The 1,317-nt window shown below is 44.3% G+C and overlaps 1 protein-coding gene across 4 annotated transcripts in view; it reads left to right on the forward strand.

Moving 5' to 3' along the window:
- Window positions 1-1,317, forward strand: part of LOC116093819 (sodium/hydrogen exchanger 9B1) — a 47,935-nt gene that overhangs the window by 43,360 nt on the left and 3,258 nt on the right. For all 4 annotated transcript variants that reach the window (XM_031375594.1, XM_031375598.1, XM_031375596.1 and 1 more), the window contains one exon: window positions 531-639. In XM_031375594.1, coding sequence (XP_031231454.1) covers window positions 531-639 — 109 coding nt within the window. The remainder of the gene's footprint in view (window positions 1-530; window positions 640-1,317) is intronic.

The raw sequence follows: 1,317 nt of genomic DNA on the forward strand, positions 1-1,317 counted from the left end.
TTTCTCTGTGTAGTCCTGGCTGTCCTGGAACTCACTCTGTAGACCAGGCTGGCCTCGAACTCCGAAATTCGCCTGCCTCTGCCTCCCAAGTGCTGGGATTAAAGGCGTGCGCCACCACCGTCCGGCAGTTTATTATTTTTCTAAAAAGATTTATTATATATATATACACACACACATACATATACATATATATATACATATATGTGTGTGTGTGTGTGTGTGTGTGTGTGTGTGTGTGTGTGTACACTGTCACTGTCTTCAGATACATCAGAAGAGGGCATCGGATCCCATTACAGATAGTTGTGAGCCACCATGTGCTTGCTGGGAATTGAATCCAGACATGTGGAGTAGTCAGTGCCCTTAACCACTGAACCACCTCACCTGACCCAGTTTACTAAGTTTTAAAAATGGCTTTAAGTTTCTGAAATGCAGCTAAATTTATGGCTACAATAATAAAAAATATAAAAAAAATCTGAATGCAGTAATCTTCACATGCTATAATAATTAAAACATATTTCTCTTTCCTCTAGGTTGGAATCCAAAAAATTGTTGCAAACACATGGAATGTTTTTCAGCCACTTCTGTTTGGCTTAGTGGGGACAGAAGTCTCTGTTGAATCTCTTGAATCAAAAACTATTGGTAAGACTGCACACATCACGGAAGGTCGGAAAGACTGCACACATCACGGAGGGTCAGAAAGACTGCACACATCACAGAGGGTCGGAAAGACTGCACACATCACGGAGGGTCGGAAAGACTGCACACATCACGGAGGGTCAGAAAGACAAGACTGTTTAAATGATGAATACTTGATTTTTGTTTATGCCGTGTATTTGAGGAGCTTTAAAGACCTTCAAAGATGATACTGACCACATCCACTCTCTTTTCCTCCACCTTGTGCATTTCTTTGTTTTCAGTCAAAAGCAACCCTATCTCCTCCGTGACCCCAAGAAACACTAGCCACTATTAGATGCTTCTGCTTGCATTCCTTTGAACACATTCCATTGAATGAAAAGAATGTCACGTCGCAATCCTTCTTCTCATGGTTCCCCCACCACAGCCTCATCTAAGACTTTAGACAGAAGCCTCCGCAGACGCTAGGGAGATGGCTTGGCCAGTAAATGGCTAGTCATGCCATCCTTAGGACTGTGCTTGATCCGTCCCCAGTCCCCAGCACTCATGACAAAAGCAGTCGCAGCTGCACTGGGAGGAGAGACAGGACCCCTGAGGCTTGCCAGTATAGGCAAGTAGGAAGTCTCACAAAGACAACATGAACCTCAGGCTGAGTAAGTGCACATGCACACCCCAGCACACCCC

Source organism: Mastomys coucha, unplaced genomic scaffold (assembly GCF_008632895.1).
Source record: "Mastomys coucha isolate ucsf_1 unplaced genomic scaffold, UCSF_Mcou_1 pScaffold16, whole genome shotgun sequence".
In the NCBI taxonomy this organism is placed as follows: Eukaryota; Metazoa; Chordata; class Mammalia; order Rodentia; family Muridae; genus Mastomys; species Mastomys coucha.